Source organism: Eurypyga helias, unplaced genomic scaffold, assembly GCF_000690775.1.
Source record: "Eurypyga helias isolate BGI_N326 unplaced genomic scaffold, ASM69077v1 scaffold1855, whole genome shotgun sequence".
Classification (NCBI taxonomy): Eukaryota; Metazoa; Chordata; class Aves; order Eurypygiformes; family Eurypygidae; genus Eurypyga; species Eurypyga helias.
The window spans coordinates 1-13854 of NW_010249302.1; the positions used below are offsets into that span (position 1 = coordinate 1).

Sequence of the window (13854 nt, forward strand, 5' to 3'; positions counted from 1 at the left end):
TCTCCACTCAGACCTTGAGCCACTGGCCACCCCTCTGAGTGCGACCACCCAGCCAGTTCCTTTTCCACCGAATGGTCCATCCGTCAAATCCATGCCTCTCCAATTTAGAGATAAGGATGTTGTGTGGGACATGCCCACATCTCTGGCAATAAGGGAACAGAGGTTTGTTATAAGAAACGGTCTGTCATTTCTCCCTTGCTCCTGTTCATGCCTAAATATGAGGAAACATGCCTCTGGCCATCAAACCATGCTCCTTTGCCAGAGTTTTGCTTTCTCTGCAATATCAAAAACAGTTAACAACAATAAATTAAAATTAATCCACCTTCTGGATTTGCCAGTAGGTTTTGACTCCTCTTCTTCCTGTCTTTTAGGCCTGAAAACCTCTTTGAACAGGTACTGGTTTAGCTTTACACAATGATTTACTGCAGTTTACACAGGAATTACTGTATAGCTTTACACAGTAATGACACCACGGTGCCTTAAGGCACTTCAGTACCTCTGTGGCACAAATACACGCAGTGTAGAAGCCAAGGAGGTATGAACAGGAAGAATGGTACGATTTGGAGCAAAGCCTCACGTTCTTTTGAGGCACCTCCTGGACAACAAGGCCTTGTAGCTTCCAGGAGAGTCATGTAAGAGCAATTATAAATCTTGCCACTGACATTGTTTAACATGAGGTCCCTTCAAAGATGACAGCAGCAAATTCTGATTAAAGCAGGCTCAAGACAACTTAAAAACTCCTGGAAGCAATCAATTATATACCTCTGTGGCAATTTCACCACTGAATGTATGCTGAAATTGTTTCATATTAATATATGAAGAAGAGGCATGCAGAAATCTATGCAGAAAACTAATTTCGTGACAATATAAAAAAACCCCAGCCTACACTGAGCAGAAAATGGTTAAGTGTGACATTTGCAATTTCAATTTGCCAGGATGCTGCTTTTTCAGCATACTTATGCTGCTTTTTCAGCATACTTCTCTTAGCTTGTCTTAGCCGTACCACAGTCTGCCAAAGTGGCTGACCTTGGGGGTTAGCAAGACGATTCCTCATGCACCTACTCTGTAAACTGCTTTGCTTTTCTCTGCAGTAGGAGACCCAGTAATTCTATGCTACACAGAACAGGCAATATCCTCTGTGTGTCTACAACGCAGCGGTTAGTGGGGACTCATTCTGCATCTGTAACATCATCACAAGGCACTGCACTGCAGCAGCAATGAGCTCTTATCCTACTTCAGAAGTCAGCTACACCGTATACATCACTTTCCCTCTTCTTTTATTTCTACGGAACATGGGGAGAACAGAATACGGCAGGGGAGAAGTGAATGATACCCTCAACCTTAACTGCAAGACATTTACTGATGGCTCAGGCTTCCCCATCCTTTTCTAAAGCCATGTTTCTAAGCCAGTGTGTGTAGGTGGCTTCACTGACGGCTAGCTCCACAGCAACATCAGTGCAAGCCTCTCTGCAAAGCGCCACCACAGAAATTCTACCCCTGCCCCCAGGAGAGGCATTGCAGAAAAGTTCTAATGCTTCCCAGGGCAATCTACTACTCTGCACTGCAAAATGAAACAGCAGCTTCCTCCTACCCACAAAACTACCAGTGATCTATCTACACCAACCATTCTGCCATCAATTCCTTCATGCTGGCATGGTTTAACACCAGTCAGCAGCTAAGCACCACACTGCTGCTTCCTCACCACAGTGGGATGGGGGCATCAGAGGAAAAAGGTAAGAAAACTCACGTGTTGAGATAAGAAAAGTTTAGTAATTGAAAATAAATAAAATAATGGTATTATGAATAATAAGTAATTGAAAAATTACTACTATGAATGATAATAATAAGGAAAACAAGATACAACTGCTCACCAGCCACGACCCACCACCCAGCCATTGAGCAGCGATTTTCCCCCAGCCAACTCCCTGCAGTTTATATACTGAGTGTGATGTCTTATGGCATGAAATACCCCTTTGGTCAGTTTGGGTCAGCTGTCCTGGCTGTGTCCCCTCCCAGCTTCTTGTAGAGAAGAAGCTGGGAACACATGCAGTATAAGAAACTGAAGAAGTCCTTAGCCTAATGTAAACATTGCTTGGCAACAACTAGAACATCAGTGTTATCACCATTCTTTGTTGCTTGGCAACAACTGGAACATCAGTGTTACCAACATACTTCTCAGCACAAATACAGAAGGTAGCCTCACACTAGCTAGTATGAAGAAAATTAACTCTTTCCTGGCTGAAACCGTCACGTCTTCTCAAACAGCAGGTCTCAAACTCGATGACAGGAAAAGATGAAGGAGGCAAATGCAGTAAGGTAAGTGTTGAGTATTTTCCTTCAGCTTCAAAGGATGACTTTTAGGGCTTCATGAAGTAACTTCCTACTATACTGGCGAGTTGTCACAGCAATACAGGTAGCAGTAACTTCTGTCTGACTGCCCATCAACAAAGCAAGCACACTGTGAGACTAATGCAGTACAAACAAACAGGAAGAGTTTCCTGTTGCGATGAGGGAGGGTGAGAAGAGTTCATCTCATGGTGGGTTAACCATAGGATGAGTAACAGCGACATAGACCTTACTCAGAAAGCATACTACAGTCTCCATTTCAAGAAATAAGTCTCCAGCTCAGAAGAGACACATGTTTGCATCCACTGATGTGAAACCCTCAGCATCTTCGCCACTGCAGCTACACACAGCCAATTCCTTCCTCAGGTGTTACAAAAGCAATCTGCACTCACCCGCTTCCTGCGGCTACCTTCTCATCTTCCGGCTTTCTCACTAATGCACCTACAAGTGCCTCAGCAAACCACGGTGCGTTTTAGAATGACTCTTCCTTCCTATACAGGATTAGTAGGCCAGGAAAACTGACACCAGGGGAGGCTAATGTCAGCCATCCCAGGCTTCTAGTCCTGAACACTTTAATTGCAAGGCCACAGCTCTGGCCATTAGTTATTCATCCCAGTGTATCACCAGGCAGATTCTGCACCAGGTCTCAGCAGCTTGTTTTAAAAATTCTGCACTTGCAGACTAGTAACTCCAAGCGACCAGCAGATGGTATCCTACTAACAGCATCAGTTAACACTGAAAGTTATCAGCACAGTCCAAAGAGCAGACTGTTACGCTCTTACACCAGCACTGCAAAAGTCCTTCCACACACATCACTTGAAAACACCCATGAGAAGTGCCGTCAGCAGATATTTGAGACAGTAGTAGATATTTGGCTCAAACTATTTACTCGAAGAGAAGCAGAAGGGAAATCTCATCCTTAATTTTTCACATAATACAGTAAAAGGCAGAGAGAGACAAATGCATTTCACGTTTCAGGGGCAAGGTCCTGCCCACGCCATTACTCACTTTGTACTGGGAGACTTCCACTCCTCTCTCACTGGCTGATCAAGCAGGGACATCATGGAATAATTATCCAACATGAGACCATCAGGGTCATCTGTCTGACCTGGGAGTTTCCCAAGAGGAAAGTCTTTCCATCGTACTTCATCTGGGTGAAAACAGTACATCAACATGAAGTCTGAGCTCCCCAGTAAGACTTTCGAAAAACCAAGATCCCCCCAAGTCCACAAATACTGTCTCACACAACTCAGCCACTCAGCAAAACTAATAATATCAGGTACTCAGCAAAAATAAGCCTGAACTATAGTTTTAACCAATTTTATTCCTAACCTTACCACCTCTTCCAAAGAAAGTCACTGTAGTATGTCAGACAACAGGGAGACACCTGGGGTCATGTAACAGTCTACACAGTGCAGCTCATGAAAAACACTGTGAAACAATGTCCACTAAAAGACACCCCACATTATTCTAGAGCAATCCTTCATATTTACCTTCCTCTTCTAAGGACACTTTCATGTGAAACATACACACTGATTTACATACATTAATTACAAAAAATTATTCTGCATACTTCTGTAAATGGAAAGTCATTTGTACAGATGAAGATACAAAACAGGACCTTTGCATCCACTAGCGCATTCCTCCAGTGAGACATCAGCTTCTTAACACCTCACTGAGATTAGCAGCTGCACAGCAACAGGGACTAAAGAAGAACTGAAGCCACAAAAGTGGAAGAGTATAAGGCTGGGGAAGCCTAATTAATTAGTACGTGGGCTGGGATGAGATGGCAAAGAAAAAGAATATGACATCCTGGAAATTCTATTTGTTTTTACAAGCACCTATTGATATTTCCTCTCCTTGACTTCACATTACGTAAACTGGGATTCCAATGGGGAATGGGAAACCATCCATCACAATGGGTAATATCAGTGAGTCCATTCCTTTATACTGTGGTGCCAAAATTTCAAGGGCAGTTCCAAATAAGGAAATCCCTCTCTAAATTTCATTCTTGTTTCACACCTAACTAAACTAAAGATACAAATTATTATGTGTTGTTGTTTCGATAATAAGACTTCTTAAGCCTAGGTGCTTTCTCGATAGCAGAACACTTATTTCTGGCATGCTTAGGAGCAGCTCAGTGAAGACCAGCAGACAGAAGCCTTCAGTAGATAAGGCACTCCAGAGAGCCAGCAATAATTACACAGACTATTTGAGGCCTCTGCTCATCACATACAACTTGCCATTTCTTTCTCTTTTCTTGAAATGGATTTGTTTCGCGTACCTGATAGGTGATCAAAACCCTAAGCACTGCCCTAAAAAACCACCAGTGTTTCCTTTTATACCATTCTTGGGCATTTAATAGAACAAAAATTCTTGACATAGGATAGTGCTTTCTAAATGTTATAATTTTACGATTAAAAAAAAGGGGCAGAAATAGCATTTGGTAACATCCAACACAGCTCTAAGGAAAATTACCACTATATACATTTAACAGGCTAAGCCCCCTCTTTGGGGAACAATCTAGTACCTATACTACATGTTGTCACTGGTCTGTACATAACTACTAGCTATAGTTTCAAATTATTTAACGATAGTAACTACGTAGATGTTATTCAAACAGAAATTAAGTTTACCCACAAACAACTATTTAAACAGAATTTTCACAAAAATCAGGTAGTTCAGGGCACAGTGCATGTTCCTCCAGTGAAAGCTTTGCCTGATGCGAATCAGTCACTGAAGCAGAGGACAGTTCTGCTGCTGTTCTCAAAACGCCCAGCTCTAACATCTGTCCACATCAGCACAACTAAGCCAAGCTGCTTAGGCAAGTGGGTTTTTTTGACTTTGGAATATTTCCATGTGAGCGAGGTACAAGAGTTCATTGTCTTCTAATAGCTGCTTTTCTTCTTCCTTTAAATATCGCTTTGCCTCCAACTCCTCCTCCTATCTTCAAGTCCCTCCATAAATCACTCCTCCAAAAGTCATCTACAGAACCCTCTACCTCAACAAGAAAGTACAGCTACCATAATAAAGCTAACAAAGCACCAGCTAAACTGTTTATTCTCTCCAAAAACTTGCCTTGCTCCTTTCTTTCGCTTACCACCATGTCATAACAGGAATTTTCCTGGAGGATGGAACTTAGGAGCATCTGACTGGTGCTTTCCAGCACAGCCAAACTGTGCTTTCAAATATACCCAGGTCTGACAAAGGGAAATCCAAGAAATATCCGTATTTTCTTTGCCACTCACAGCTGGCATATATGCTGCCCCATCAATTGCATGCATAGAAGTTTCAAACAGTTTGGAAAAGTCTCATAAGAAGTTTAATGAGGTAGTAACAACATGCTCCTGGAGAAAGCACTCACAGTATTTTAAGAGTTCAAAAGAGATGACACCTGCACACAGACATAAGACTGGAAAAAAACCCCAGTTTTCAGTAATTTGGCATTTAGATGAGTTTAAAACACTCTTCAGTTCTGGCCAGGCCCAGAGGGCTGGGGTGCCTTTGCATTTCAATTAACATTTGCCAGTGATGAAGACTGGCTAAGTCTTACAGAGCCATTTTTTACCTGTAGTGATCTGCCAGGCGGAGCCTTGCAGTGCTGCCCTTTTCTCAGCAATAGCCACCATGTCACCCGAATGAGCAAGTCCTTCCAAAGGGATTGTTTCAGTTACCATCTCTTCTTCCTCATCCTCCACACCATCATCTCTCTCCAGCACATCTTCTTGTTTCTCTACAGTCTGCCCTTGATTTTTAACCTGATTTTCTTGCCTGGTCCTCCACTGTAAGCTCTCTATAGTGTAAATTGGCTGTTCACTGCAGTCTGAAGAGAGGCCTGGACTGGACAAAGGGCCACCTCCTTCCGTGTAAACAGAAGCAAGATAGAGAAGGTTCTTCCGCGAAGAACGTGGCAAGCGAGGTCTCATGATTGTGAGGATCCTAGAAAGGAAAATGGCAAGGTTAAAGTCTTAAAGGCGAAGAAAAGAAAAATATTCCAGATAAAGGTTTATCAAAATGAGCAGCTTTTAAAGTGTGAGATTCCTTCAGGACAGCTCACTCGTGTATCTCCTCTAACAAGCAAATCTGATTATTCCTTGGTGGATGCTGGAATACTCCTTCTTTTTGATTAACATTAAGGATTTGGGATACTTCTAACTGAATTCCTGCTTTGCTCTTTTCATGTGAAAAAGTTACCACCTGTGCTACATTCGTATCACCTGTATAACCTGCTACATCTCTGCTACCAAGAGACTTTTATCCTGACCAGGTTGCTTCTTAAATACCTCCCCATATAACCTCTGCTTTCATTTTGAAGGTGCAGTCCTTTTAAATTCTCCTCCTTCTTCTCTTTGTAAAATCAATGAGGAGATAAGCAGCAAAAGCAGGGCTTGATATGCACCTGCCACAGTTTCTACTAGATGTAAAAGAAAGGAAGGGAACATGGCTGTAACGCAGCACATCACAAGGGATCACTGTTTGCTGTCCCTTTGATAGGTCACAGAATCAAACTTACAGCTGAAGAAGGTGTGGGGTTGCCCAGCAGGGAGCTTCCAAGCAATTCTCAGTCAGTCTTATCCACTGCAAAGGAACTTTATGGAGGAAGAGCTCCTTCATGGACACCTGTTTGTTAGAGTGTTGTCTTTTCTTCCCTTTAAAGACAGTGAAAACAACAAGGTGCTCAGAACTCATTAAAAATGCCCTTCATCCCTTTGCGTTTTTGCTGGAACACTCATCCTCCGATAAGCTGGCATTCCAACCCAAGTCCAAGTCCAGATGTACTGACTGAATGCATCACGGTTGTTACAAGGGACTTGCCAATGCACTGACAGCTCAGTTAGCTCCTCAAGACGTGACCATAGTGAGATGCAGATGTTCCCAAGCTGGTTCTGTACATGCCATCCCAGGTAGGAAAGCTACAAGATGCCTTTGTACAGTACTTTCCCAAATAAATGGATTATACTGTTTCTGGGACCTGAGATCATTCTAGACAGCACTGCAGTCAGTGGATTTAACAGCTGGGAACTACTACCGTTCAGAGATCTTGGTACATAAGAGCACTCAGCCCTGAGTGAAAGCTTCAAACGTGAAGCCATGACTGCCACAGACACTGGCAAAATCTTGGTGCAGACTGAGCCAGAGTGGGAGAAGACAGAGAGGTGGCAAAATTAACCAGCTGGAAACCTCCTTAGAGATACGCTGCATCGCAGTATCAAAGTCCTATTAACAGATTCCTGTGACAGGCTTCAAATAATTAAAGCCTTTCCATGCCTCTGTCTCTGGAGTGAAACATGCCTGGCCAATTTAAACAGTTCTAATGAGTTAGGAACAGAAAACAAAGTGTAGGTTTAGAAGGCATGAAATTCCTGTGATAGGATTAAAAAAGGACAGCAAGACTCTATAAGTATTTTGTTAAGGCAGGCTTCTGTTAAACACAGGAAGAAGAACTGAGAACAGGGAACTTGCAACAGGCTGCAAATAACATCTTTATTTGTTATCTGCTACTGATATTTCCTGCAAGTATTAATATCTGGAAAAAACAGCACTTAAGACCCTGATCTTTCATGAGAGAGATTGGCTTTACCTCTCCTGAGGAGACTGCAGCAAAGTTGCCAATAACAATTTCAACTTTTTGCCAAGAAATGCATGACATAAATAAGCTGCAGGTGGAAAAGTGTAAGAAATGCAACAACAAAAGCTCTCATGTTCCCATGACAAAACGTAGTAACTAGGTTATTGCACTTTCCATGTAAAGGTCAGACCACTCGCCCAGTTTTCGCAGCAGTGCAGAAGAGACGTGTATTTTTTTTACACTCAGAAATTCCAGACATACTCACCAGCATTTACTTTGGCAATACCAGTCAGCATCTCAGAAATCCAGTTGATCAAGAACTGAGGCCGAAGTTCTGAAGAGTCAGAACATTCCTTCAACTCCATAAACATTTTCTCTATTAGGATCTGTGTAAAACTTCGGGAAAGGAGGCCTGTCAGCAAAGGCTGCCAAAAGCAGTAAAATGTCTGAGGAATTTTGAACTGCCATACCTCTTTATTTGCTGCAATAAGAAGAAAAACATAAAGAGAAGCCAAAAATCACTGGTTTTGTGAACCATGAGTGTGAAACTTGTTCCAAACTAAAGTACACTGTCCTGAGATCACTGGTTCTAGGGTATTTCCTGGGATTCCCACTGAACCTGCAACTATTGTTTTCTTATGCTAGGAAAGTAAAACAAACAGCAAATTGATAATTAACAGAACAGCTCAATGAAAGCAAAAAAATACAATGCCTGGTCTAATCACATGGTAAACCACAGGAAAATCTACCCATTTTGCTAAAACCTTTCAATTTTCAGCTTATTTCACACATAATGATGGGCTATTCTGTTTAAGAATATACTGAAAAGAGAAGGCACATTGAGCAAAGCAACATAGAATCAATAAGCTCCTGCATTTTTACCACCATAATACAATCACAGAAATTAGAGGATCTTTCTTGGAAAGTTCTTTGGCTGGTGTTTCCAGGAGGTCCCAGAGAAATAGACAAATTAGTAATTTTCATTGCCTCTAGGTACTTAATTCTCTTTCAGAAAATGCATGGAATTCTGGAAATATGGGCAGAAGCATAGAACTAAGATGCCACTGGTGAATGAGGCTCAAAAAAACCCATTTAATTTGCTTCATATCTTCAATGTAGAAAAGCAACTAGTGAGAGTTCGTTAAATGAGTAACTACTGCAAATAACTGCAGATGGAAGCTTCAAAAGACATCTTAGCCAGGCAGCAGTCAGTGCTGAAGAGCTATCCTTCCATGGTAAGAGATTCATGCAGAAGCAGTAGCTAAGCATGGCCTTAAAGGTGTCTGGAGAACAGGTCAAGAGATGTTTTAGTGGCACAAGTGAAAAACTATGCAAAGAATTAAAAAAAAAAAACAAACCAGAACAGACTTAAACATAACACTAGCTATGCACTTTTTACTTAAGTGGTGCCCAAACCACTAACCTTCATACTTGATATTTAGCATCTTCAGACAATCCATCTTTGGAATGAGAAAGCCGTCACTGAGAAGAGCTTCAGCCACTGTCTCCCTAGAGCAATTGGAGAGTTATTAATGCCACTTACTCCTTGACATCTCAAAACACCACTTGCAGCAGGTCTGAAACAAGTTTAAGAGCCAAATACCTGGAACTATGAGGAGGTGATGTACCTTGTTCTAAGACACTAAAACTATATGTCCATTTTGGGCTGAATATATCCCCCTAGACTTAAAGGGAATGTGCTGTTGTGCAAACTTGCAGAAAACATTTCTGCTGTAGCTGCAGAGGCAAATGTCTTGGTATTACAACAGCACAGGAACATTTGTCATAAACATTTCAAAAACACAGGAACATTTATCATACTGAAACACCTATGGTTTGCAGTATGATCCAAGTCTTCCGCCAGCAGGCCAGCCAAGGTTTGAGGACCTCTGACCCACACAGCCAGGTTAAATTTCAGGGGAGCAGCCAATCCTGTTAAGGCGTACCTTAAGGTGCGGTTCACCCAGCTGTTGGGCAGGTAAGGTGTGGTAGGGTCACAACTGCTCTTCCCCACAGCACCGACAGCTATTTTTTGGATGTCTCCTGCCCATATAGCTACCCTGCGAACTTCAGTTAGTCTGACAGCACTGAATGGTCCAGCGAGGACCACTTCATCTTCCATTAGGCTGGCGTAATACAAGTGGAAGACTGAGGGACCCACATAGGTAGGTTGAACTGACACTTGAAAGTAAAATACAGCAACAGAGACTGAAGTAAAATTCCCACAACTACCCTAATATCCAGCCATGGGATTCTCTTACGTTATCCTGTTCATGCTTCTATCCATGAGCAAAGATCATAGAATCATGGCGGGTTTGAGTTAGAAGGGACCTTAAAGACCTTCTAGTTCCAACCCCCCTGCCATGGGCAGGGACACCTTCCACTAGACCAGGTTGCTCCAAGCCTCATCCAGCCTGGCCTTGAACACTTCCAGGAATGGGGCATCCACAGCTTCTCTGGGCAACCTGTTCCAGTGCATCACCACCCTCTCCAGGAAGAACTTCTTCCTGGTATCTAATCTAAACCTCCCCGCTTTCAATTTAAACCCGTTACCCCTTGTCCTACGGGCCCTTGGAAAAAGTCCCCCCCAGCTGCCTGGTAGCCCCTTCAGGCACTGGAAGGTGCTATAAGGTCTCCCCGGAGCCTTCCCTTCTCCTTCTCCAGGCTGAACAAACCCAATTCTCTCAGCCTGTCCCCATAGCAGAGGTGCTCCAGCCCTCTGAGCATCTTCATGGCCTCCTCTGGACTCGCTCCAAGTGGTCAATATCCTTCTGATGTTGAGGGCTCCACAGCTGGATGCAGCACTCCAGGTGGGGTCTCACAAGAGCAGAGCAGAGGGGGAGAATCACCTCCCTTGACCTGCTGGCCACACTGCTCTGGATATAGCCCAGGATATGACTTGCTTTCTGGGTTGCCAGCGCACAAGATACAGCACTAAAATAAACACTTCTCAGAATGACAATCAAGGTGGCCACTTTCAAACACTGAATAAATTCCACAGAAGAAACTGCTTTTGCCATCAGACTCATTGGATTTGGAATGGTAGTACCCATGTCAAACACTGCATATTTTGATATAGAATAGATGAGATTTGTCCTCTCCAATAGGGGTGACTTCCAAATGTAAGCATCCAGGCATGACTTAGATCCCACACAGGATTTTATAAATGCAAACAGCAGCTCAAGATCTCAGAGTGCAGAAACAACACACACAAACCATAGACCACTTTGTCGTAAGTAGATGATGTGATGGGAGATCAGAGGGGAAGTGGTAGAGTGTAATTTGTTTGTAAAAACAAAATCCAGTTTCAATTCTTCTCTGGAAACTGTTCCATCATAATTACCATTATTCCTACATGCCATTACTGATCATAACCAACTATTAAGGACATCTCCATGCAGATGGCAGCTTCAGTAGAGAACCATTTAAGCAGAAGAACATCTGATTAAGAAAGGTCCACTGGGTCAGTTCTCCAAAGCAGACAGGAGGGCATCCTCTGCAGTTAGCTCATTTTGCTTTAGGTCTGAAGGAATCTTCTGCCCTCTGCACAATCCAAATTACAGGGTATATTGACAGGGAAAATTGAAACACTTCATGCAAAATTACACAGGCATTCTAAATTAAAAAAGCACTTTCATAGGTCGCTTGACATATTCAAGAGAACTCATAAACTCTGCTATCCCTGAGTGCATAATCCAAGTCTCCAAACCTAATGAAGTCACAACCTTGCCAATGCATTCCATGCCTGCCCTCCTCCCTCCCACGTGGTTTATTTTCTGTGAGTGAATAATCAAAAAAAATCCTCTCTTAAATGAAAGCAAGAAGCTTAAATCAAGTCCTTAAATTAAGCATCTTCAGAAACACACAAGAGACTGCAGGAGCAACTCAGTCTTCGGCTGAGAAGGAAAGTACCATTAGTCAGTCCTTCAGAAAACTCGATTCTCATGGACACCACTGGGGAAGCACTGGCCCAGCTGCATTTGAGATACATGACAGACTCTGTGTGACTGAAAGAGTAAACAGTTGCAGATTTCAGGACAGAAAAGAAGCAAAACAGAAGCAATTACCACAACAGTATTCAAAAGCAACTCCTAGGAGCCTGTGTTCACTTATATAAACACGTACGTGCAAACACGTGTTTAAAGCTTGTGGAGTTTCTCTGGTTTTTTAAGTAGAAATGACTTTATTACAAGCACTTGCACACTTATTGCTGCTTTCGTAGCATAATACTATTCATCTTCTCAAACAACTGTCACGGTGGAGGATGGACTGGTAACAAGGGCTACAGAAGGTAGTTTTCATCGAGTTTCTGAAGGTGTAAAAAAATCTGTGACCATTCACACAAGCACATTTAATGGAGAATTACCTCTAAAGAATGAGAAATCTGCACTTAAGAGAAACCCTGTGCCGTATCTGTTGGCTTTGTGTGGTGGGGGTTTTGGTAGCAGGGTTCCTGTGAGAAGCTGCCAGAAGCTCCCCCGGCTCCAAGTCGGATCTGCCTCTAGCCAAGGCTGAGCCAACCAGCACCTCTGTAACTAACATATTTGAGAGGGGAAAACAAAAGAGAACGAGCAGTGGAAGTGGTGGAGAGACGAGTGGGATGTCAGAGAGACAACCAGGCGACACCCAGGTGAGTGCAGAGGGAGGAGGAGGTGCCCGGAGCAGAGGTTCCCCTGCAGCCCAGGGAGGATGCCACGCCAGAGCAGGGGGATGCACCCAAAAAGCCCATGACTCTGTGTGAGGCCCACGCTGGAAGCCCGTGGGAATGACTTTGTGCTGATAAACAAAGAAGGACTGGCTGGGGATGTGAAAGCTGGGGGCAGCCTCGGCTGCAGTGACCACAGGATGGTGTTCAGGATCCTGTGTGGAAGAAGCAGGGTAGTAAGTAGGATTAGAACCCTGGAATTCAGGAGAGCAAACTTTAGCCTCTTCAAAGACCTACTTGGAGGAGTCGGTGGGTCAGGGCTCTGGAAGATGGGGGGGCCCAAGAGAGCTGGGTAATATTCAAGCGACTCTTCCCCCAGGCTCAAGAGCGGTGCATCCCTGTGAGTATGATGAAATCAAGCAGAGGAGGCAGATGACCGGCATGGATGAGCAGGGAGCTCCAGGAAAAACTCAAGTGGAAGAAGGAAGCCTACAGAACGTGGAAAAAGGGAATGGCCATGTGGGAAGTCTATAGGAATGTTGTCAGAGCATGCAGGGATGCAGTAAGGAAGGCTAAGGCCACTGAGAATTAAATCTGGCAAGGGATGTCAAGGACAACAAGAAGGGCTTCTGCAAGCACATCAGCAGCAAAAGGAAGACCCGGGAAAATGCAGGCTGGCTGCTGAATGAGTAGGGTGCCCTGGTGACGGAGGATACAGGGAGGGCGAAGGTACTGAATGCCTTCTTTGCCTCCATCTTTCCTGCCAAGGCTGGCCCCCAGGGATCCCCGATGCTGGAGGTAAGAGACATAGCCTGGGCTAAGGATGATTCTCCCTTGGTTGAGGAGGAGCAGGTTAGAGGTCAGCTGGGCAAACCCGACACCCAGAAAAACACGGGCCCTGGTGGGATGCACCCATGAATGCTGAGCGAGCTGGCAGATGTAATTGCTGAGCCACTCTCCATCATCTCTGAAAGACCCTGGAGAACAGGAGAGGTGCCTGAGGACTGGAGAAAAGCCAGTGTCACTCCAGTCTTCAAAAAGGGCAAGAAGGAGGACCCAGGAAACTACAGGTCAGTCAGCCTCTCCTGCATCCCTGGAAAAGTGATGGGATGGCTCATTCTGGATGTCATCTCCAAGCACCTGGAGGAAAAGAAGGTTGCCAGGAGTAGTCAGCATGGATTCACCAAGGGGAAATCTTGCTTGACCAATCTGGTAGCCTTCTATGATGGCCCGACTAGCTGGGTGGATGAGGGGAGAGCAGTGGGTGTTGTCGACCTCGACTTCAGCAAGGCTT

General features: G+C 43.9%; 1 protein-coding gene across 1 annotated transcript; it reads right to left on the reverse strand.

Moving 5' to 3' along the window:
• Positions 1 to 3354: 3354 nt before the first annotated feature.
• LOC104505326 (ribosomal biogenesis protein LAS1L-like) lies at positions 3355 to 10037 on the reverse strand (the record flags this gene model as incomplete). The annotated part of the gene is made up of 6 exons (XM_010151295.1): positions 9862 to 10037; positions 9339 to 9424; positions 8181 to 8396; positions 6860 to 6995; positions 5915 to 6285; positions 3355 to 3496 (listed from the first exon to the last, which is right to left on the reverse strand). Coding segments are annotated over exons 1-6 (1127 nt in total), but the record flags the coding sequence as incomplete, so codon positions are not given.
• Between the last annotated feature and the right edge of the window lie 3817 nt (positions 10038 to 13854).